The following is a 22,279-nucleotide window of genomic DNA, read 5'->3' on the forward strand; positions in this document are numbered from 1 at the left end:
GTCACATTACCAAGGCTCCTAAGGAATGGGCCTCTGCTTCTCCGACCTCTTCAACTCCCTCTCATGCCCCTTCCTGCCTCCCATACTTCCTAGCTTTTCCCATCCTTCCCTCCAGGAGCTCTAGGCCCATCGCTACCCCAGTCCCCTCGAGGTAAATGGGCTCCAGGTGTAGGGTGTGGGTGTGTTCGGCTGAAGGTACCCAGTGCGCCTTCAGGCTGTTTCTTTTTTTTCAGTGAACTAGGAGCAGGTGCAACTCATGTAAAATGATTTTGAAATCACAAAGCAAAAAGAGAAAAGGAAAAATACTAGTGTCCCACTCTCTCATACCCAAATTCTTAAAAGCAGCCAAATTGTTAAAAAAAAAAATCTCTCTCTCTCTCTCTCTCTCTCTCTCTCTCTCACACACACACACACACACACACACACACACACACACACATTTAAAAAGTTGCCAGATGGCTCAGTGATGCAAAACCAGTGATGGAGAATATTCATCTGAGGCCTGTTTTCATCTTTGTGATAGAATTCTCGGTTGTTTGAATCAAATTGCTTTGAAACAAATTGTTTTTGAACAAAGCAACTTTGGATGGGGGTCTCTTCGCCCGTCTTCCCAAAGGGCTCGCCCAGCCGTGCCCCCCTCCTGCCACACCCCGAGGCTGGGCTTGGGACAGCTTGTGGCACGGGACACAGGGGGGCACAGGCTGGGATGGGTCTCCAGGCTCGGGCTGAGCCTCCCTCCACCTGGCCTCCTCTGCCCCGTCTGGACACACAGAGCAAGGAAAGCATCAAATGTCAAAGGTCCCGTTTATTCCAGCAACCCGGAAAGAACGAGTGTAAATAAAAAAAGAAACCGATCCATGCACTCAACTCTTAGTGGGGGGCAGGGAGGCGGGGCATGGAGTGAGGGAGTGGGGAAGGAGTGGGAAACAAGGAGGGAGGGGAAGAAGGAAGAGAGAGAGAGGCAGACAGGGAAAGAACTGGAGAGTCAGATCAATGAAAAGGGACGGACACTAATAAAAAGGCAGAAAGAGTGAAGGATCAAAATTCGAGACCAACAAAGGAGAAAAGACACAGAATGCACTAAGAGAAACAGGGAGGCAGAGAACGAAAGCCCGGCCAAACGGGAGGGAGAGGAAAAAAACGTACGGGACGGGGGAGAGCGAGGGCAGGACGGAGACAGAGTAAGGGACAAGGGTGGGGTAGAAGGGCCCCGGCCCTCGTGTGGCAGCCTGAGCCGCCGCGGCCCCTAGGGGTCCCCGGCGGTGCTGATGACGTGGAAGAGGGTGACGTTGTAGAGCACCTGGTGGCCGTTGTTCCAGGTGTAGAGGGCCCGCTCCCGGGGGTTGTAATCCAGCATGGAGATGTGGGAGTACTGGTTGTGGAAGGGCACGTCCGTGTACTCGTAACTGGACGTGTTGGTGAAGTAGGCGAAGTAGACCTTGGCCCCGGCCAGGTGGGAGTTGGTCACGTAGAGCACGCCACAGATCATGAAGGCCTCGCCAGCGCTGCGCTTGGGGTAGCCGGTGTCCCAGGACCGCACGACCTCGAGGGTGTGCGGGTCCAGCCGGCTGACCACGATGTTGCCCGCGTTCTGGTTGGTGGTGTAGACGGCCCAGAGCCCGCTCTCGTCCACCATGAAGTCCATGTCCGAGAAGCCGCCCCAGGAGTAGGGGAAGGTGTTGTTGTAGCCGGCCCCCGGGAGGCTCCTCTGCACCAGCACGGAGCGCGAGCGGAAGTGATACTTGACCACCACGTTGCTCTGGTACTTGTTGTAGAACAGGGAGCCGTTGTATACCACGTGGCCCGTGCCCGCCCACGGCTGGGGCAGCAGGTGCTGGATAAAGTTCTGGCCTTTGATGAAGTCTCCCAGAGTGCGGAACTCCAGGACCCGCCGGCCCTTGTAGTAGCCATCCATGTACCAGACCTACGAGAGAGCCGCTGGTCGCTGCGGGACCACCGCCAGGGACCCGAAGGCCCCAGCAACCACACGGGAACCACCCACGGTCATTAGGGATCAGCAGTCGCTGAGTGGCCATCAGTCAGCCGTGGGATGTCCGGTGACCCTTCATGACCTCTCAGAGCCCCAGTAGCGGGATCGTTTGGTCGGGACCCGCCACCGGTCTTAAGACAGACACCGAGTGGATGGTGTTTGCTACCTAAGGATCAGGGGACGTTGCAGCCCCTGGTGACTCTCGGGGCCCAGGAATTCACCGGTCATCGGAGACGGGATGGTTAGCGGTTACCGGACAGCCCTCGGGTGATGAGGTCAGTTGCGCTCACTGCCTGTGGGCAACCCCTGTAGCCACGAGATGGCCCTCCCTGGGGCAGACTGCTGGGCTAATAAGCACTTTAAAACCCTTAATGCCAACGGCATCACGACCATTTTGAAGATAAGGAAATCGAGGCTCAGAGACCTTAAGGAACCTGCCCAAGGTTCTCTAAGAATTGGTGGCAGCGGGATGCACATCCAAGTGTGATTCCCCATCCCAACCTCCTAACCCCTTGGTTGGACCTCATAATCCCTGGGAGGCCAGTGATCATCGTGAGGCACTGGCTGTTCACCACCTCTAATCCGGGACACTCAGTGGCCACCTCGTGACCAGTGTCAGTCACTAGGGCAGTTAATGGATGGTTCCGGTTAATGGGTCAGAGGTGATGGGCAGTCGTGACCACGGGGGCCACCAGAAGTCCAAAGGTCAACAGAGTTGGCGATTTTCAGGGCTGAAAGGCCCTTGGTCACCTGGTGGTTACGAGACAGTCAAGGGGAGGGTCAAGGGCCCCGGAGATCTTATGACACTTGAGGCTACAAGAGAAGAATTGGTGTGGAATTGCTGGGCACCTGTGGGTGGTCACAGGCTGTCTCCCCAGGCTCTGACCCCTGGGGTGGGCACGGTCACTCACCCGGCTGTCCGCACTGGGGGCCATCGTGTCGGTCATCCAGGAGCCGAAGCGGGATCCCATGGCCCGAACGGTGATAGGGTTACTGACCCCAGTCAGCTTCCCACAGCCTGGGAGGCAGGAACAGGGCCGATGAGGGTGGAGAATGGGAAAAGGCAGGGCAAGGACGGTGCGGTTCGATCAAACTGGGAAGAGCTGGGACCAGGGCTGAGGGAGGATCCAGAAATCTGGTCCCAAGATGGAGTCAGGTTGAGAGTAAGAGACTGGAAGTCAAGAGTCAGGGCCATTTCCAGTTTCTGGGTCTATTTTGGGCCTTGGGTAGGGAAGTCAAAGGTCAAAGTTCAGAAGTTGGAAGTCAAAACCGTGTCCAGCTTCTGGGCACACGGGTGGCATTAGGGTTGGGCGTGCAAGTCAGGGGTCAAAGTCAAGGGTCAAGGCATACCCAGCTTCTGGGCACAGGCATGGAGCCTGGCCTCCAGGGCCATCACCCGCCGCTGCAAGTCCTCGTAGCCGTAGGCGCCCATCTCCTCCTGGATGGCAGCAAGGCTGCTGGAGAGATTCCGTACTTCCTCCCGCAGGCGCACGATGGTCCGCGTGTCCGCCTTGTACTGCTCCAGGACTGAGCTCAGGGGCAGCAGCTCCGACATCCTGTCCTTCAGTTCCTGCCCGCCAACACGGAACCCTCACTGATCCTAGCCCCTGACCTTTGACCCAGGCCTGACCCCAACCTTTGACCCATAGCCTCACGCCTTATTATTATTATTATTATTTTTTTTTGAGAGAAAGAGAGAGAGAGCGAGAGCTCACATGCATGAGCAGGGGAGCGACAGGAAAAGAGAGAGAATCCCAAGAAGGCTCCGTGCCATCAGCACAGAGCCCGATGCGGGGCTCGAACTCACAAAACGAGATCGTGTCCTGAGCCGAGAGTCGGACACTTAACCGACTGAGCCACCCAGGCGCCCCCTCACCCCTTATCTTTGATGCACCCCTGGCTCTTGACATTTGGTCCCTACTAGACCCTAGATCCCAGCCTACCCTTGGTCCTCCTCAGACATGACTACTCTCAGAAGTAACGGGCGCTGATCCCAATTCTTTCCTTGGCTCCTGAGCTGACCCAGAAGGACCCACCTGGAAGCTCTTGACCGAGAGGGACCCATCGGCCGCCCGGAGTCGTGCGTCCAGGCTTCGCATGAGGGTCTCCATGCTGCGCACGTACTGGAGGTCACGGTACGTCCGCAGCTCAAGGACCTCCATGGACTGGGAGACGTTCTGGACCTAGGAGCTTGGGAGGGTTAGGGAGAGCCAGACTCCTGCCCTCCCCGCCCCCCTGAGATGCCACAGACCGGGCCTGACGGAGCCAGAGGCCAAACACCCAGCCAACCGCCTCCCCTGCTCTTACCGGCAACCTCCCAATGACACGCCCAGGCGATCGTCAGCTCCCACCTCTCTCCCCTGCCTCCCTGCCTCCCGGTCTCCCTGCTTGCACTGTGGCCCCCAGCGGTCAGTTCTTCACTCGGCAGCCAGAGGGAGCTTTGCGAAAGGAACACGGGATCACCCTCCCCTGCAGGCCCTGCGGGCTGGTCCCCCCTCCTCACCTGCCTCCTCTTCGTGTCCTCCCACTGCGGCCACCAGCCCCCTTTCCCTCGCAGACTCCAGCTCCAGCCCTCTGCCTCCTTCAGGTGGGGTTCTCGCAGGCAGGCCCCGCGTCTAGCTTGTCCACAGCTAAATCACCGGGGCCCGGCGCTGGCCTAAACTAGACGCTCAGCAAGTGCTTTCCAGCTTCCCTTGCCCCAGCCTCTCCTAACGCAGAATGAGGACCCCCGGCTCCCGCTTCTCCCTGCCTAAGGTGAACTCAGACGATCCCGGCTGCTTGTCACAACACACACTCTCCTGAACCCCTTGTTCACACGACACTTGGAAGGTCTCAGAAACCTAACGGCCTGACGCCCACCCCGACGCCACAGAACGTTTTTAGAGCCATTGTCAACAATCAGGGGATGCCACACGGATGTCCCAAACTGGCGGGGAGGGCAGTTCCGGTGTCGCGGGCAGGGCCAGGATCCTCAGGGTTAGTGGCCGGGAGACTCCAGTGCTGACCAGGGTCTCTTCCGTTCCCTACGAAACCCTCAGCTTCCTCGTCTATAGGGTGATGATGAGAGGTAGCTGGTCCCTTTCAACACTGACATCGGAGCTGACTAGTGAGCAGTTCGGCTGGATACTATCAAGGGACAGCAGTCAGTCCACAAAGGGCATCAGAGCATCCTGGGGGCGGGCGAGGTTGAATGGGGACTGTTTTATATCAGCCCCAATCACAAGGGGATGGAATCTTACATAAACCTCTTGGGGTTGGAGGGTGAGACCCCTCCCCAAGGGACACACAAGACACTTTTTTAGCAGGCGAGTCCGGTGACTCGGATGCTGCCTCCCCACGCAACGCTCAGCTTCGCCTCCAAAGAAGAAAATATCCACCTGGAGGGCAGCCGGGTTATCCACCAGCTCTGAACAATCTGGATGGCTGGATCTGGCCCCGGCTGACCTGGACGGGGGCCGAGGGCAGGGTGGGACCCGAGCGCTTTTCACAGTCTGCTCTTACCTTCCCCATCAGCTGCCGCAGCTCCCGGCTCCGGCCGTCGCGGGAGCAGGTGCTCTGCGCGGGGATCACAGCCGTGCAGATGCATTTCCCGTCGGGCGCCTGGGCCGAGGTGTAGAGCTGCCAGCCCTCCTCGGGGCTCTGGAAGAGGGTCTGCGGGGAAGTCGGGGGGTCAGAGAGCAGGAGCCCGGTAGGGGATTCCCCCCGCCCATGCTGGGGGAGAAAGGGGACCCAGGGAAACGACAGATGCCCTGGGATGTGCTGGACCATGTGCTGAGCGCCTGGTGCCTGTGATCTCAATCCCTCCTCAAGGAAACCCATTTGCCAGATGATGAGACAGGTATGGGGGGGGGGCGGTTCAGGAACGCGGCAAGGAGTTGTGGGATTCGAGCCCTTCCACAACACAGGAATTCATCCTCGCACACGTGTTCGCATACACACAGCACTGCCTCCGTAACCGCCAGTGGGACGCAGACCCACTCGTACTGATCCCCAAACCTGGAGCTCCCTCTCTGCTTTCCCAGCCCATTGTGACACATGGACTCTGGATATACTGTTGTCATCCCCACCCTCCACCCCTGCTCCTGAGAAGCCCAGATAAGGTAACGGCGAGAGGGCGACAGAATCCTCACAGACTTCCGAGCCCTTGAATAGAAGGCATCACTTCAGACTCCTAAATTAAGCTTCAGGTTGGGGCGCCTGGGTGGCTCAGTCGGCTAAGCGTCCGACTTCGCTCAGGTCATGATCTCGCGGTCCGTGAGTTCGAGCCCCGCGTCGGGCTCTGTGCTGACGGCTCAGAGCCTGGAGCCTGCTTCGGATTCGGTGTTCCCTCTCTCTCTTGCCCCGCTCCTGCTCTGTCTCTCTCTCTCTCTCTGTCTCTCAAGAACAAAATAAAAAACGTTCAAAAAAATTTTTTTTTAAAAATGGAAAAAAAATAAAAAATAAATTTCAGGTCAATTTATGATGCTCATATAATTCAGGGATCAGGCACGGCTGTGTTTCCTGAGCCATGCTCCTTCAGAACACTAGCAATCTTTCCAGGTGTGCTCAGTGATCAAATAAATTTGTGCGTTGCTCCGTGAAACGTGTTCCTTTGATGCAGGACTTATCAGAGCCTTTGAAATGCTAATGTGCTTCAGGGAACTACAAAATTTTCTACACTTATTAGAAAATACCTAGCCTATGCCTATTTTATGCCTGGCATAGGGTCTGGGATAGGGCTAGGAAAAGAGGGGTAAAGAAAACATATCTGGCCCGTTGTTCATGGATGGAGGAAACAGACATCAAACATGAAAATCCATGGATACTTCTGGAACCATTCACTGCAGTCAATGCTCCAAAGAAAGTGCAGGGAGTAACGGGGGTCTTCGTCAGGCTGGGATTTCAGAGGAGGTACCTCAGAGAAGGGACATTCAGAGTGAGCCAGGGGAAAACGAAAGGACAGGGGACACTTTTGACACCACAAATTCAAATCAATATCCGGACGTGTTTGAGCAACAGGGTTCGAAAAGAAGTGAGTGATCACAGGATAGAACATGGTGGCCCCCAGATCAGGCCCCCTGGAGTTTCACCAGAACATACCAGACTTAGTCACAAGCCCTAATCTTTTTGTTTTCATCAGGGAAGTACGGTCTCCTTTGTTCGACCAAACACTTGTTAAGCTCCTACTGTGTGTCAGGCTCCATTCTGGAGACTGAAAACACAGCAGTAAACAAAATGCCCAAACACAAAAGCTCTTCTAGGAGCTTACATTAGACAAAGACAGAAATAGGCAAGTAAATGCCAAATATTTAAAGGGTGATGAGTGCCATACAGGGAATCTGCAACGTCAGGGTGGCTCCAACAACGTGTCATTTGAGTCAAGACCTGAAGCCGGTGAGGGATGAGCCATGCAGATATCTCAGGAAGGAGGTTGCAGGCAGAGATAAGAACAAGTGCAAAGGCCCTGAGGCACGGCCATGCCTGGTAGGTTCAGGGCACACGGAAAAGGCTGGCGTGGCTGAAGCAGAGTGTGAAAGGTGGTGAGTAGGGGGGTGAGAGCAGGGAGGGGGCAGGACCGCATCTTCAGGACCTGTGGGTTGGTGGGGAAGACTTTGGTTTTTCCTCTGAGTGAGGTGGGAGCCACAGAGGGTTCTGAACGAGAAGGGATGTCACCTGACTCAGGTGTTCACAGACACAGGTGGTTGGGGGGGCGGTTGCTGGGGACAGACGGGGGGGCCAGGGCAGAAGACCAGGGCAAATGACACTGCATCGGTCCTGGCGAACAAGGATGGGTGGTGGCCGTAGAGGTGGGAAATGAAAGACTGTGGTCCTATCCAGGATGCGTTCCTACATACCCGGAAAAAGTCCTCATAAAACCCAAGTGTTTTACAGAGAAACAAAGCCTCACAATAATTGTTCATTTGGACAGCGGTTAACTGATCACCCCACAGAAGCTGTTCCCACGAGCCATAGCAGAGATAAGCCAGACCGTGAGTTACGAGCAATCTTGGAGACACCAGCTAATAGCCCACCTTTTTCTCTCCCACTCAGTGAATTCTTTTTTTTTTTAAAGCTTATTGTAAAGTGAGCGACTGATGTAATTGTACAGATGAGCCTGACTCCCCCACTAATTTATAAGAAAAGTAAGCCATTCATAAACGCCATCTGAAATGATTGTAATTAGATATTCTTTGTGCCTTATTTATGTACACGCTTTTTGAAGTTGGGGGGGGGGTCCCCCTTTTTCAATGTTTATTTAGTTTTAAATGTTTTAAATGTTAATTTATTTTTTAAGAGAGAGACAGAGAGCAGGCAGGGGAGGGGCAGAGAGAGAGGGAGACACAGAATCCGAAGTGGGCTCCAGGCTCCGAGCTGTCAGCACAGAGCCCGACGCGGGGCTCGAACCCACGAACCACGAGATCATGACCTGAGCCGAAGTCAGATGCTTAAGCGACTGAGCCACCCAGGCGCCCCTGGGGGGAATCCCCCTTTTTAACAGTCCACGCCTCCCCCATGGAGCAGTGAAGTCACCCAGCCTTCCTTGCATGCAGGTGTGATTGGGGGGGGAGGGGCGGGAAGCCACACTCAAGCCTCCCAGGCCTTAACTACAGAAACACCAGAATCCCCCACTGCAAAGGCTTCCTCTGTATGTAAGTCCCAGCCTGCTCTGCCTTTGCACTGGGCACGCAGCAGAAGCCCCTCCCACCCAGCAGTCCCCAACGAAGCCACACATAGGAGCCAGTGATAGACAAGTAGCCCTCTGGCCGGTCCCGTAGGAGAGCTCTGAGATGCATGCCGCAGGCAGCTTTCCAGGGCTGTGTCCCAGGTGCCCACGGGGACACCCTGTTCCTTAGCTCACCCTGCACAGGAGTCCTTCACTTCCCAGCTCACTTCTCCTACTGGTTCCTCCCGGTATCACCCCCCAGGTGGATACTTAACGCTCAACTCCTCCCCACCAGCTCTGCTTCTGCAGGGAGCCTGACCTAGGACCAGAAGGGCGGTCCAAGAACACCTTGCCCCTTGGTTCCAGGAGAATGTGAAACTAGCCTCGTCTCCTTTCATGACAAGTCTAGTTGTTTACAATGAAACAAGAAAAGAAAGGAAGGAAGGAAGGAAGGAAGGAAGGAAAAGAAAGAAAGAAAGAAAGAACGAACGAACTTGAGACTAAGCACCCCCATCCATGTTCCCCTGGCTCTGATCCCCAAGCCATTTGGACAACACCCCCCTCCTAAGATTCTCATTTGTTCAGAGACAAAGCAGCCGGTTCAACATAATTAACATCTCCTTTCTGCAATTCCTAGTGTGTCCTTTGAAGCAAACAAGCCATTTTCTCTCAACATATGAAATATTGAATTGTAAAAGAGAAGAAAGATTTAAGTGGCAAGGAGGGAAGGCCTCCACGGCTTTCCTAAAATAATTGTCTGCGCTGGACGCACCTCGCTGAAATGTTCTCTGCAGCAATGTAATTAAATGCCTGAGGCTCGGCTGCCAAATCTCAGCACAGCAGAGACCCGGACTTTTGCCTGGCGGGTTCAAGTTCAAATACGCAGTCAAGTTCATGTCCCCGGGACCCACTGGAGTCCTGGAAGGCTCCTTGTTTGAGAGTCCGCATGCCAGCTCTCTCAGACTGGATTTAGCTCAGAACCTCGGTCATGAACTTGTGGAGGGCACAGTCGTAGGGGTAGAGAAGGGCCTGCCCTAAGAAAAATGCTTATAACAGCAGGTGTGCGAGCCCAGGAACCGTCCAGGTACAGAAACCTCCAGTCAGGCGGCCTGTCTCACCACTGCTGGGGCAAATGTACTGGAGAAGCCAGCTGCTCTCTTGGCCGAGCTGCTGGTACTGAGTTTAATATTCCTGCTAATGGGCTCTAAGCGGGTAAGCTATGCGCTCAAGTAGCTGCTTCTCAAATCGTCTTTTCTGGCTGCGATTTTTTCCAATACTTTCACCAAGGATGCTGCGCCCCAATTAAAGCAGCAGTCCCCCGTGACAGGTCCAGGATTGACACGCAGGAAAAATTCCTCTCGCTGTCACACCCTGGCTCATCATCGCGGCCTACGGCTCTGCTACTTACATCTTGGTTCAAAAACAATTCCTGGCTCTTCCAGGGGCAGAAGGATCGCTTACAGGATCCCGGGCCAGCCATCCGTGGAGCACTGGCTACCGGGGTTTACCCAACAGGAACAGAGCTAGCGGCTGCCTCTTAATAAGACAAGGATATTATTGCATTTGAGGCCGGGTAATTTAATCAGGAGGCAGAAGTGGCTTGGGGCATATATATTTATTTGTACCCTGCCTTGTTCCAGAGAGGACTGCAAGTGGTTTACAAGGGTATGTAAACCACCACACGATAGCTCCAATTAGATAGGAGAGTAGGAATTAGATGTTTCTGGAGGGCAGTCTGCCAATCCAGAGCGAAAGCCTCCAGGTTTCTGCTTGTGTATTTAACCCAGCCAATCCGAGTCTAAGAATTTGGCCCAGGGAAACCGTGTGGACAAGCACAGGACTGCTGCAACGATGCTCATTAAAGCGCTGTTTAAAATTGGACACCTGGAGTTTTCTCCCTTCAGTTCTTTGACGGCAGGGGGCTTGATTTCGAAACTTAAGGTGTATGCGCAGGAGGGAATACTATGCAGCCGTGAAAATAGGAGATTAGCGGGGATTTTTATGGTCATCTTCAGATTGATTTTATCTTCTAAGTTTCCTACAGTGAGCACATATTGGTCTTGGAAAGATTTTTCAACCTCCTCCCCCCCACCCCCCCCCCTTTTTTTTTGCAACGGAGACGAGGAAGAAAGAGAAAAGTGGGGAGGTAGACAGAGCCAAAAATTAGGCTAAGAAAAACTCATCCCTTTAAAACCCGAACAGCCAGCATATGGTCGAGCCATAAATTTGGCTCGAAGTTCCTTAGCAGCCAGCTCAAAAAGGGAAAGCTGGTCATTTATATGGTTCCCAGTGTCCTGAAACAAAAGCACACCAGCTGCTTAGGAGCGAGCTTAACTATTTTCGGTACCAAGAACAGGCAAGGATCTCTCCCACGATCCTCCCAAAAAGGAGTCCCTGTGATGGCACCAGGATCTTTCCAGACAACATTCTTACACTGGGGAGGAGCGGGGGCGGGGGGGGGGGCAAGGGGGATGGGCAAAATAGGTGAAGGGATTAAGAGGCACAAACTTGCAGTTTTAAAATAAATAAGTCACAGGGATGAAAAGTACAGCACAGGGAATGTAGTCAATATATTGTAACAACATTGGATGGGGACAGATGGGGACTACACTTCTCGGGGTGAGCATTGCATAATGTATAGAATCATCAGATCGCTTTGTTGTGCACCTGAAACTAATACCACATTGCATATTTTTCCAGTTAAAAAACCTCACGACAGGGGCGCCCGGCTGGCTCAGTCCATGGAGCATGCAACTTTTGATCTCGGGGTTGTGAGTTCGAGCCCCGTGTTGGGTGTAGAGATTACTTAAAAAAATATAAAATCTTAAAAAAAAAACAAAAGAAAACAAAACTTATCCAGAAACAACTCATTTCCTTTGGCTGTTTCTTACTCCCACTCGGATGGTAGAGAAGAGCCAGGTGGTTAACCGCAGAGTCCGGGGGTCAGGCTGCCTGGGTCTATGTCCTGACTTGGCCACTCGCTTGTTGTCTGGCCTGGGCAAGTCATTTAACCTCTGTTAAATGCACAGCCTCTGTTTCCTCATCTGGAAAATGGACACGGTAATTGTACCTACCTCATAGGGCTCGTGGGAAGCGTGAATGAATTAATGCTTTTTGTGAGAGCAACTGGTAACAGTCATCGGCACGTAGTAAGTGCTATGTGTTTGCATTTATTATTATTACCCTCATGACTCTAAAGCCAATTTGCTAACTTCCTGAAGTCAAAATGGTCTGACCTTGATGCAGGCACTGAACCGAGATGATCCGGAAGAACTCGGGAGAGTCCCGTGGAGCTGGGGCGGAGGCTGCAGGATGATGAAGAGTTGAAAGGCCAGTGTTGGAGAGGAGTGAGCCCCATGGAAGATGGGCAGAGACACTTGCCCCGTCCTCGTCCCCATGTGGCTCAGTCGGCCCCCTGTCCTGGAGCATCTCCTATGCCAGCAAGCAACAAGGTGACACGGCCGTTGTCTCTGGCCCATCCTCTGGTCTTGCCCGAACACCCTGCTTTTCCCGCCTCCAGCCCTTCGCCCTGGAGGCACCCTCTGCCATCAACACTCTTGCCCCATCTCACAGCCGGGCTAACTCTTCCCGTTCCTGGGGCTGTCGCACAAATGTCTTTTCCAAAAGTAGTCTCGCTGTCCCTGCCCCACGTCACCCACCTCTCAAGGCATCCTGGGCTGGCTTTCCCTAACATTTCTGCTTCTTACTCTATGTCAAGCATCGTTCTAAGGACTTTGTAAGTAGGTGACCAGCAGGCACTGCCGTTCTCTGCCTTTGGTAAGGGGAAGAAACTGGGGCAGAGGGTTCAAATCTCTTCCCCAGAGCGTCACAGTCTCTTGTACCGTCCTGGGCTTCAAACGCAAGTCATCTGACTCCACGGTCTACACCTCCACATCGCACCTTCTCAGTCCTCCTTCAGGGCCTGAGCCCGATGGCCATTAGGACCTCACGGGCGTGACCACTAGCCCAAAGCCTGCCTCTGCCCCTGCACGGGAACCGGCATGGGGGTGGAGAATTCTGTCTGCTTTGTCACCAACTGCAGCCCCCGGGCCTGGCACACTGAATGTTCGTTGGATGATCGGACAGTGGTTGGCCAGCGGGACAGAGAGCAAACTTCTTGATAGGTCCACCATCCATTCCCCCTTCTGCCACCAAACTAGCTTCCGTCTGTCCTAGGGAGGGATCAGGGATCTTGTGATGTCAGGCTGGAGAGAGACACCGGGCAGGCTCAGAAGCAGGCATGGCTTCTCCCTGACGGCCGCGATGGCAGAAGGGCCGTGACGAATAATCAGGGACATGCCTGTCTGCCACGTCTGAGCTATGACAGGGGCCACGTCCCTTTGGAGGGCTTGAGATAATAGCAGACTGCTCCTGTCAGACCCCGAGGTATTGGGCAAATGCCCCCCCTGAGTGATAAGCATGACAGGTGTTAAGGACATTATCAGCTCACCTATGCCAACTGGGTCTCCGCAGCCTAAGCAGCTGGGGCTTTGCCGGTGACAGCCTGTGGCTGGTGGTGACTATGAGCTCATTCATTCATTCACTCACTCTCAATGCAGTTAACCCGCCTTGTCCTGAGAGGGTATCCAAGCCGGCAGCACGGCACAACCTCTTACCCTCGGAAGGCCCCCAAGCCTTGGCAGGAGGCCCTCAGCACCCCTGGAGCTCCTGTCAAGCCAGGACTTATGTTCCAGGACATCTTGGGCTCTGCCATCATAGTGCCAGTGTGGACCAATAATCAATGACATAGACTTTCTTGGGAAATACAGGAAGAGACACAGGTCTCTCCGTTCGACTGACCTCCCCCACTCAAGTCCAAGGAAGGCTTGCATTGTGCAAGTATTTACAAACTCAGCCCCTTCCCTCCGAGTGTGGCCCAGACTGTGCTGGAACCACCATGAATCCCTGCAGACAGTCCTAAAAGTAGGGCTTGTGGACAGAGGTTTGCATCAAGGCTACAAGTTCTCATACAAGGGTCATGCCAGTCATCAGAGAAGCTTGCTTTGAGAAACTGTAAGTCCCTTCCACCCCACCCCCAACACTCAAGAACACCCTAGTTGAAGAGAGCTTTCTGGGAGGGAACCAACTCCCTCCTAAGCCTGCTGAGTTTCACAGGCCTCCTTTCAGATCCTCAATGACTCCTGAGTCTTTATCACCCCAGGGCCTTTGAACTTGCTGCTCACTGCACAGTTGTTCAGGTGAGCCATGATGAGAGCTTTCCCCAGGGTAGATGTCATGGGGACAGACAAGTCAGAGCTCACAGGATTTGCTGAGGGTGGAAGGAAAATGGGGGAGCCGAACAACAGGGTGGGTGGTGGGGGTGTCATTTACTGAGATGGAGAAGGCTGGAGAAGGGGGTCTGTGGCAGGGGGAGGGGCAGATGGGGGGTGGCAATCAAGAGTCTGGTCTGAGATGTGCATTTGGATGCTGGCTGTAGAGAGATGGGATTTAAATCATGGAATGGATGAAGGAGAGGAGCAGCCACTGAGGTTTCATAGTTTATTTAACTCTTGAAGAGCGTGCCCTTTGCTATGGGCTGAGCGTCTCTCTGTCTCCCTAAAATTCATATGTTGAAACCTAACCCCCAGTGTGAAGGTATTTGAAGGTGAGCCCTATGGGAGGGAGATCGGTGCCCTGATAAGAGACCCCAGAGAGCTCCCTTATCCCTCCCACCACGTGAAGATGCTATGAGCCAGGAATCTGGCTCTCATCAGACACCGAATCCGCCGGCACCTTGATGGACTTCCCAGCCTCCAGAACTGGGGCAAGTAACTGTTGGTTGCTTAAGCCCCTGCATCTATACTACCTGTGTTATACAGCCCGGACAGACTAAGACATTCGTCTAAGCTGCTTTACAAAAATGAAGTCCTTATAGCCTCCCCTCATGCAATGAGGTAGGCACTAACACCAGATCCATTTTACAGATGGAACAACTGAGGCACAGAGAGGAAAGTCAGATGTCCAAACTCACAGGGCTGGCAAGTATCCAAGCTCGCATCTGGATGCTGGCCTCTCAGACTCTCAAATACTTGCTTAGTCACTATGCTCAGGGAAGAAAAGTCTCTCCCTCCATAGAAGCTTGGCCTCAAAACTGACACCTCTGATCCATTCTCCCCAGAGAAGCCAGAGCTGGCTTTCAACAGGTCACCTCCACATTGAACCCTGCATAGCTCCAGGTGCCCTCCATATAAAGCTAGTCACTAGTCCTGCCCCGTCAAGCCTGGATGAATTCTCAGCCTCCCCTGAGTTTTTGTGAGTTCTTAAGCAGATCACTTGGCCTCTGTCATTTGTAAAATGGAGATTAAAAATGTCCTCTGACCCTTGAGTGCACACACGTGCGCGCGCACGCACACACACACACACACACACAAACACACTTAAGCGTAAGCTGCTTGATGACTGCCCCTGCTCTGTATGGTTGGGAACTACATTTCCCACACTGCCTTGCCCTCTGGCTTCCAGGAAGATGCAGCCAATGGAAGGAATTTATGGATGATCTGAGGGCGGGACAAAGGGATAAGCAGGGGTATTTTCCCCCTTGCTGCCTCCTGTGTTATAGCCATAGCTACATCTCCTCTGTGGCTTAAGCTTCCACCAACAGTTCCACTCCCAAGCTCTGTTTGTACCACCTTTTCCTTTTTTTAATTTTTTTTAACGTTTATTTATTTTTGAGACAGAGAGAGACAGCGCATGAATGGGGGAGGGTCAGAGAGAGAGAGAGACACAGAATCTGAAACAGGCTCCAGGCTCTGAGCAGTCAGCACAGAGCCCGACGCGGGGCTCGAACTCACGCACCGCGAGATCATGACCTGAGCCGAAGTTGGCCGCCCAACGGACTGAGCCACCCAGGCGCCCATGTACCACCTTTTCTACTTGACGCCAAGTCCTGGGGGATAGAGGCTGTCTGCTGTTGTTAATCTCTGGGTTTCATCTCCATCCCTTGTTTAGTTTCGTATCTCTCGCACCATGTTTGTAAACAATTCCCCATATTAAAATCCATAAAATCTCTCAAAGATGTGTTTCTTTACTCAGGCCCTGAAGAGAATAATAGCTGCTCAGTTAATACATGTAATACAGTTAGTACATGTTAATACAGGCAGCCATAGAGTTTTACAACACAGGCTGCTTCAGTCCAAATTCTGATCAGTTCCTTTTTGTGTGGCTTGGGGCAAGTAGCCCAAACCTTCTGTGCCTTCCTTAACCTCTCTGCTTTCTCATCTAAACATTGTGATCATAAAAGCCAGGCCTCACACAGTTGTCATCAGGACAAGGAGTTAGTACATGTCAAGAGTCAACCACAGTGCCTGGCACATAGTGTGTGCCCGGTCGGTAGGACCTTTTATATCAACCCACAGAACCAGCAATGTTCTAGAATAGTTCCATGTCCCCTGCTGACTTATTTTTAATTTTTTTTTTTATTTTGGAATAATGTTAGATTGACAGCAAAGTTGTGAAGATAGGACAGACAGCTTCCATATGCCCGCCACCCACCCAATTCCCCCCGGTGCTAACCTTTTACATACCCACGGTACACCTGTCACGACGACGGAAACCAACCCTGGTGCGTCACTACAACTAAACTCCAGGCTTTATCGGATTTCCCTAGTTTTTCCACTCATGTCCTTTTTCTGGCCCAGAGTCTCACGTTGTATTTAGTTATCACAGCTCCTTCATCTCCTCCGTTCTGTGATAGTTTCTCAGTCTTTCCCTGTTTCTCAGGACCTTGCCAGTTTTGAGGACTAGTGGTCAAGGACTTTGCACATGCCCCTGTGCTTTGAAGGGCAGAAACCGGGTCCTGATTTCTCCCTGTGGTTTCCTGGCACACAGCCCGATGCCTGGCACACAGTAGCTGCTTCACAGACACTTCCTAAATGAATGAATACATGAATGGCAATCATTTCTTTATTCTCCCACACCCCGTGTTCTGTAGGCATCCCTGCCAGAGGCTAGATCTAGAAAAGTTCACAGCGAAATAAAAGCTCTTCTCTCTTCAGAAGGGTTCCTTTTTGATCCTTTCTTTGTAGACATCAAGGATCTATTTCTTTAATATTTAGGGGGTTTTGTACCAAATAGAAGCGGCTACATTTGCATCAGATGTCTCGTTTTTCAAGGCAAGTGAGAAAGATCTTTATAGCAGGATGGGTTTCTTCCTTCCCAGATCTGTCACTCGATTTCTCTGTTTCCCCCTCCCCGGCTTTTGGGCCTCTGGCAGGGGCAGGGTGGGGGGGGTTGGAGCCCTGGAATCATCCACACTTTGATGTCCTCTCTGTCCCAGGCCCAGGAAACTTAATTAGAATCTCACAGGTGGCTAGGTGGCTCAGTCAGTTAAGCGGCTGACTTCGGCTCAGATCATGATCTCACGGTTCCGTGAGTTTGAGCTTTACGTCGGGCTCTGTGCTGACAGTTCGGAGCCTGGAGCCTGCTTCAGATTCTGTGTCTTCCTTTCTCTCTGTATCCCTCCCCCTCTCACGCTCTGTCTCTCTCTCTCTCAAAAGTAAATGGAGAAACATTAAAAAAAAAAACAACTCACAAAGTTGCCGAGACTGAGCCAGCCTCAGGAGCTGGTGCGGGAGGCTGGCTGGTGATGGAGACGAATTAGAAGCTTTCTTTCCCATCCCTCTGAACGGTTCAATATTTGCCATGGGGACCCAGGGGCCTGCCTTCGGGTACACAGAGCATGCCCCTCTTCTGACATTAGCAGGGCAGAGATGGGAATTCCCTTTAACCGCCCAGGCCTGGGGGTCTGACTGCTTTTTATTCCTCAGCCCTGGCAGGCCAAGCTGAAAGCAGGGATGGGAGAAAAATGCCCCCATCGAGGTCATTTCCCCGCCACCACAGCCCCTGCTGCTGGAAGACACTGGCTGGGGTTTAATCTCTCGCCTGAAGTTTGTCAGAAGTAAAAATGAGCCTGGGTGAGCTTTTCCGACACTTCCCTCGACTTACAGGAATTCAATTTCTGGACTGGGCATAAATTTGCAGCCATCAGCGCCCGCGGCGGGGGCTGGGGCTCGGCATATTGGCCGGGGATGGATTTCTGAAATCAATCCATCGGCGCGTGGAAAAGGTCGTCGTGGGGGAAATTTATCTTCCGTGGCTGGCTGAGGCATTTCATGCCACCGCCAGGGACGCCCCTGCACAAAATGGAGGTGTTTGCTGCGAGGCTCCCAGGTGGGGGCTGGAGGGAGGAAGCCTTGAAGGCTGGAGAGCGTGGCCGGGAGGTGACAAGGGACCAACCTGCCAGCTAATAACTCACAGGGGCAGCCAGGTGCCGGGACTGCCTGAAAACCCAGTTCCACGGGCTCCGTGTACGTCCCTGCGGGCGGCAAGTTAATGCGGGGTTCAGACCCTTTGTCATTTGGTTGCATCTCTGACACACATTCCGGGGTTTCAAAGAAGTGAGTCGCAAAGGCATTCAATTCCTCCAGCCAAAGTGAGGCCACAGAACATAGTCGTTGAAGGCTCTGACTCTGGAGCCGGTCACTTGAGTAGAAGTTCCAGCTTTGTTGCGTGACCTTGGGCACGTGACTCAACCACCCCGAGCTTCCATTTCCCCATCTGTAGTATGGCGTTAAGAATAGCAGTGATGTGGGCGCCTGGGCGGCTCAGTCGGTTAAGCATCTGACTCTTGGTTTGGGCTCAGGTGATGATCTCACGGCTCGTGAGTTCAAGCCCCTCATCAGGCTCTGTGCTGGCAGTGTGGAGCCTGCTTGGGATTCTCTCCCGCTCTCTCTGCCCCTCCCCTGCCTGCTCTTTCTCTCTCTCTCTCTCTCAAAATAAACTTAAAAGAAAAGAATGGTAGTGATGTTATTGAGATTGTTGTTAATATATTCGAATGGCTTAACACAGGCAATGTAATACACGAGTGCAATAAAATTGATCATAGAATAAAAATAAGCAAATAGGTGCTGACAGGGAACACAAAAAGGCAGCTCAGTATCTGGGGACCAGACAGTCTGCATTTAAATCCTGGCCCTGTGTTACCTTGGGCAAGTTACTTACCCTCTCTGAGCCTCAGTCTGTCTATCTCTCAAAGGGGAGGGAGGTGATGACAATGTTGGTGTTTTGAGGGGTAAGTGAGCTAATATATTTGAGAGACAAGTGAAGGGGCGATTATAAAACAGTTTGGCGAGTGCCATGCTGGGGGCAGTACAGGGTGCTGTAAGCAGAGGCTGGTTGGCTATGGAGCCCGGTTTTGAGGGTTCAGGGACAGCCTTCCAGAAGAAGCCAAAGCTAAATAGACAGTATGAATGGGCAGGATTCCGCAGGGTGAGTGAGGGGGTTCCAGGCAGAGGGAATAGTGTGGGCAAAGACCCAGAGGGGAGAGAGCAACTGTGCATCCCACCAGTATTTACTGAGCACCTGCTATGTGCTGGGCACGCTGTAGGCACTGGAGACACAGCAGCAAATGGGACAAAGATCCCCACCCTCGTGTCAGTTCCACTCTGGTAGGAAGACGCGTGGCACACTTGAAACTTGTTCAATGAGGTGCCGAAGCTCAAGTTGGGAGGCGGGAGGTGAGCTGGGTGTTCTGCTGGTCTCTCCGGATCCTCTCGCCCCACTCCTCCTTCCTCTCTGTGCTCTGGGAGGCTGACCTCTCCGGCCCTCACCTCCCAGAATCCCCTGCCCTCCAGCATTCAATGGAGCCTGGCCAATGACGGCAGCCACAGGAGACAGGGGGGCAGAGGAGAGAGAGTCTGGGGGGGGGGGCGGGGGACACGGTTCAGCACATAACCCTGTGTGAGTAGGGAAAGGATCTGGTCAGGAACATCATGGAGGACGGACTGGCCAGAGCAAGACAGAGGGGCAGAGAAATCCACCAGATGCGCACATCGGAAGGCTGATTTGGCCCATCGTTGTGAGTTTTCCAGGGCTTTCAAAGAAGTGAATCTCAAAGACAGAAAACAGCTCTAGCCGGGAGACACGTCCCCCTCTCAGAGGGGAGGGGGCAGTGACAGCCACCGGGGTCACCGGAGCCCTTTGTTAGCGAGAATGGGCCACTTGAAGGGAAATCGATCCCAGCTAAGCGTCGAGCAGCTGCTCCCAGCCAGAGCTGCCGGAGAGAGGCCCTTTGCCCCTTCTCTTCCAGGTCTGGGACGAGAGCCAGCAGGATCCTGAAGATTGTTCTGCCAGGTGGCCAGTCCCAGAAGAGCCTTCAATCAGCATGCATTGTGGTGTCCATCCCAGGTGGCATTCCAGCATCACCTCCAGCCTCGGTACTAACCAGAGACCAGCTCCACATGTAATGATTATTATTGTCACCAGCCTTGCCGGGCACTGCCTGTGTGCCAAGCACTCTACATGCATAATGCATGCATGAGGGACCCCCCCCCCCTCGTGCCACTTCCTAGCCATGTGACCCTGCGCAAGTGACTTGAACCTCACTGTGCCTCGGTTTCCCCATCCGTAAAACAGGGCTACCAGTAGCGCCCACCTCGTCGGATTGTTGTGGACGTAAATGAGTGCCCGTGTGCACAGCTTCAAACCCTACACAGTGGGGACCGTGTAGGCTCAGCTACTGAGAGTATTGTCCCCATTCATCTCACAACAGCTGTGTGGTGTCAGGCTGTTATAAACTGAAGGTTGGGGAGGAAGAGTCAAGTGGCAGAGACTGCTGTGGAACAGAGGGGGAACAGAGGCCACGCTAGATGGTTCCACGGAGGGAACACAATAGGGCAAGTGTGGAGTGGGGAAAGCGAAATGATATAAAAAAGAGTAAATGCAAGAAACTTCAGGGTTAGCAGGGGCAAAAGGAGGAGGGGTGTTACCAGAGCCCAGGAGCAGGGACCACCAAGCAGGAATTGTGGTTGCCTGAGCGGATGGCAGCCGGGAGCTGGACCCAGGGACGAGACAAAGCCACCGCCTGAAGCAAAGAAACAGGGGGAGAAATCCTCTGGCTTCTCTCTTCCTCCCACCTCCAAATGCCACCACAGCCTCCCATTGGCTGAACCCAACAGGAAGCCAGTGAGCAAGGGAACTTGGGAGATGTAGTTTTCAGGGGTCAACTGTCCCGCAATACAGAGAACAAAGGAAGGGCAAGGAGCAGATCCAAGGGACACCAGGTAAATAACAAGCCCACAGGACTACGGCCCCATGCTGCCTCTCCCTAAAGTTGTCTTAATTACCAAGCTACAAACTTACAGAGCACTTGCCTAAGTCAACTGTCCCATTTCATGGCCCACAGTAAGTCTGAAGGAACAGTGATAATGCTGAATCCTCCTTGTCCATAGTTAAGAGCTAAGTTTAAAAGTCACCACCTCAGGGAAGCACTCCCTGATTACCTCCTTAAAGAAGCCCTTTTCGGTCCTCATCTCCCTGTCTGGCACTTGTCATGGCAGACACCACGCTATATATAATTTGTTGGCTGGTATGGCTCCTTTCCACGAGAAAGCAAACATACAAGTACGAACACCTCGTATCTTGGTCACTACCATGTCCCCAGTGCCTAGACCAGCACTTGGCACAGAGTAAGTGCTCAATAAATATTTCTACAATTTCTTTTGCTTTTTACAATGCTGCTTCTTTATGTATTAGCTAGAACCGCAAACCCAGGTCTGTGGGGTTATACAGATGCTGGTGTTTCTACTCTGTTACCCTCCAACAGGTGACCCTACGACTCTCCAAACTCTGTGCACCTTTCAAGGCTGAGAGCAAACATCACCACCTCCGGGAAGCTTCTCTGTCCCTGAAGACAGATCGGGGACCCCTCCTGTGTGTGCCTCCATAGTTCCCTACCCCTTCCCTCTCACAAGGTTCTTATACTTTATACCTTTCCTTGCCCGGGTGGGTGTGTCTGTGTCCTATTAGGCGGTGCGCTCCGTAAGGGCAGGGCTGGTCTACTTTCCTGCTGTGGCCCCAATACCAGCACAAGCTGGACAGAGTAGGCAGGCCTCATCAGGGCGTGAATGTGAATGAATGAATGAATGAACGGACGGACGAACAAATGCCTCCTGCATACTCCGAGTCTCCCACGGGACCTCTTTCTCCTCCACTCCGCTCACACCCTCTATTCCATTCTCTCGGGCTCACCTCCCTTCTCCTCCTTCCTTCCCAGGATGGATACGAGAGCTCTGGGTTTTGAAGGAGTCACGGGGCCTAAGGCAGTTGAATGTAGCTTGGAAGCACACAAACCTCAGAGCCTAAAAGCTTGAGTTCAAATCCTGGCTCCTCCGCTTGCTAGCTGTGAGGCCTTGGGCAAGTGACTTAACTTCTCTGCGCATCCGCTTCCACATCTGCAAAGTGGGTACAATAGCAGCGTCTCTCGAGAGGACTGTGGGGGAATTAAACGAGCTATTCCGACCTGTTTCGGGGCAGCGTCTCTTCTTCTCAGTTCCCTTCTGCAATTCCCAGGCAAGTCCGGGAAGCAGAAGGCTGAGTCTCCAGCAGTTCATGAATCCAGAAAGGATCTCAGCTGTATCAGGGGAGCCCCAGTGCCAAGTTGGCCTGATTTTCATCCCGAGAGAGCCGAGAACAGACATCCGCACTATGATTGGCATAAATGGCTGGTGCTCCTGCGACCCTGTTCGTTGGAGCCTTGGGGGTACAGGAGATGTTCTTGGGCCTCTGCCCAGATCTCCTCACTGGGCACACCCACCCTGCATATGCTGAGTGGGAGCTCCCAGCTAGCACCTGTGACCTTTTCTGGAGAC

General features: G+C 53.1%; 1 protein-coding gene across 2 annotated transcripts in view; it reads right to left on the reverse strand.

Moving 5' to 3' along the window:
- Positions 1–785: 785 nt before the first annotated feature.
- The window catches only part of OLFM2 (olfactomedin 2), a 59,302-nt gene continuing 37,808 nt past the window's right edge, over positions 786–22,279 (reverse strand). For both annotated transcript variants that reach the window (XM_042928363.1, XM_042928361.1), the window contains exons 2-6: positions 5,492–5,641; positions 4,027–4,173; positions 3,341–3,560; positions 2,902–3,008; positions 786–1,924 (exon numbers count right to left, since the gene is read on the reverse strand). In XM_042928363.1, coding sequence (XP_042784297.1) covers positions 1,247–1,924; positions 2,902–3,008; positions 3,341–3,560; positions 4,027–4,173; positions 5,492–5,641 — 1,302 coding nt within the window. In that variant the 3' untranslated portion in view covers positions 786–1,246. The remainder of the gene's footprint in view (positions 1,925–2,901; positions 3,009–3,340; positions 3,561–4,026; positions 4,174–5,491; positions 5,642–22,279) is intronic.

This window comes from Panthera leo, chromosome A2 (genome assembly GCF_018350215.1).
Source record: "Panthera leo isolate Ple1 chromosome A2, P.leo_Ple1_pat1.1, whole genome shotgun sequence".
NCBI lineage: Eukaryota > Metazoa > Chordata > Mammalia > Carnivora > Felidae > Panthera > Panthera leo.